Here is a 2312-nt window from a genome sequence, read left to right on the forward strand (position 1 = left end):
TTCATCATATGGATTTGATGCTTCTTTGTACCAGTTAATTCTTATTCTGATTTCTCTCTGTCTAAAGAAAGCTCTGGGGCCGAGCCCATGGCGCACTCGGGAGAGTGCAGCGCTGGAAGCACGGCAGCGCTCCCGCCGCAGGTTCGGATCCTATATAGGGATGACCGGTGTGTTCACAGCGCTCACTGGTTGAGCGCAGTGCGGCCGGTCTCAAAAAGGACAAAAAAAAAAAAAAAAGAAAGCTCTGATGTCATTAAACCCTCAAACTGTAGGATTAATATTGTCAATGTACATTTTATTATTGAAGGCAATGACTGTCATGAATTATAATCACTTCTTTTTTTCTTAAATGACAAATACATGAGGTAACACAATCATTTCTATTTTGGCTTTTTAATAATTTGATTGGGCAATGAATATTCACACTTATAGTTTCTCTACCACATTTCTAGGTTATTCTGTGTTCCTGAGTAACAATCCCTGTTCCACTCCTCTTTCCATTTTAGTTTTTGCCATGGAGTGATCCCTTTACCCATTGTTACCTTTCAGTCATATAGTCTGAAGTAAATGTTTGTACTCTACCCTTGCATTTTCTGTGTTAGCCTATGCTGTGGTCTGAATGTTTGTGTCCCCCTAAATTCATATGTTGAAATCCTAACCCACAAGGTGATGGTATTAAGAGGTGGGGCCTTTGGGAAGTTCTTTGGCAGAGCTCTTATGAATGGGATTAGTACCTTTATAAAAGAGGCCTGAGAGAGACCCCTTGCCCCTTCTACCATGTGAGGACACAGCAAAAATACAGCTGTCTGTGAACTAAGAAGCAGACCTTCACTAGACAACGAATCTGCTAGCACCTTGATCTTGGACTTCCCAGCCTCTGGAAGTGTGAGAGATAAATTTCTGTTGTTTGTAAGCTACCCAGTTTATGGTATTTTGTTATAGCAGCATGAACATACTAAGACAGCCTGTTTTCCTCTTTTCCTTTTTTAATAAGTCATCAAATCTATTTAGAATTTTTTCTTACTCTGCCCAAATAGTATAATTAATGAGGTACTAAAAGGATTGCATTCCAAGGCAGTTTGATTGTTTGAAACCAAAGGTAGTGTTTTCTGCATTCAGTTCTGAGATTAAAGCATTGATTTTTCCATCAGTATGTACTATTGTTGATGGGAATGCTGAGATTCCAAGGACAGGAAGGTTGAGAATAATGGAGTTAGGGCTGGCTGGTTAGCTCAGTTAGTTAGAGCATAGTGCTGATAACACCAAGGTCAAGGATTCTATCTCTGTACGAGCTAGCTGCCCAAAAAAGGAGAGAGAGAGAATAATGGAGTTAGAGAAACCAAAGAAGGTAATTATTGATCTTTCTAAAAGGTTGCTTTAAGAATTAAAGCTAAATTGTTTTTCTGATTATAAAAGTGATTATAACTGATTTGTTACATGTGACAGTTATTTAATGATATCTCTGCATTTTGTAGTACTTTCTTATTAAGGGTTTTCACATTATCTCATTTGATCCTATGACAACTTTGTGAAGTTGTCTTATTTTTATCGCACAGATGACAAAACTGAAGATCAAAGAGATTAAAGTAAACAAAAGTCACACATCTTTAAGTGGGGAAGGTGGGCCTAGAATTTGGGATTTCAGTATCAAAGTCCTGTGGTTTTTCAGCTACCCTCACTGCTTTCTTCGTAAACATGGAGTAATTTCCCCTTGTTGACAAATTTAATGATTCCTAGATGATGGTATTTAGCGATTGTGTGGTATGGGGGGGTTATGCATGCATGTGCACATGCGTGCACTTACACACATTGGTACAGTTCTTCCTATTTCTGATTGCACCATCTGGGGCTTTTTTTTCCTTTCCAGTTTTTAAAGATAGTTCGCAGAAAGACCTGCTGAATTTTACTGGCACTATTCCTGTGATGTATCAGGGTAAGTGTAGAACTTGAGAAAATGTGGGAGTTTTCTAAAAGAGCAATTTGGTTAATAGGAATGTGCTTTTGTTTATGCCATAACAGTCTTAAAGTATTTTTACATGTGTATGATCTATACAGAACCTAATAGGATCTGGCAGGATGCTGTCCCAGTCAAGAAAGGCCTAGGAATTCGGTTAGAGTGCGGCCCTATCATGCCAAGGTCACAGGTTTGGATCTCCATACCGGCCAGCTACCAAAGAAAGAAAAGAAAAAGAAAGGCCTAGGATTAATGTCAAGTTCAGTTCAGTTCCACAAATACTTACTTATTGTCAACTGTGTTCCCGCTACTCTGGTAGATTCCAGGGTACAGGGGAAAACAAGACAAACGTAGGCCC

At 39.1% G+C, this 2312-nt stretch overlaps 1 protein-coding gene across 1 annotated transcript in view; it reads left to right on the forward strand.

The window, feature by feature from the left end:
- UEVLD (UEV and lactate/malate dehyrogenase domains) overlaps positions 1-2312 on the forward strand; it is a gene marked incomplete at its 3' end in the record, with an annotated part of 23171 nt that overhangs the window by 12539 nt on the left and 8320 nt on the right. The window contains exon 3 of the mRNA XM_008582064.1: positions 1868-1933. Within this exon, the coding sequence (XP_008580286.1) occupies positions 1868-1933 (66 nt within the window). The remainder of the gene's footprint in view (positions 1-1867; positions 1934-2312) is intronic.

This window comes from Galeopterus variegatus, unplaced genomic scaffold (genome assembly GCF_000696425.1).
Source record: "Galeopterus variegatus unplaced genomic scaffold, G_variegatus-3.0.2 Scaffold2508, whole genome shotgun sequence".
Taxonomy (NCBI): Eukaryota; Metazoa; Chordata; class Mammalia; order Dermoptera; family Cynocephalidae; genus Galeopterus; species Galeopterus variegatus.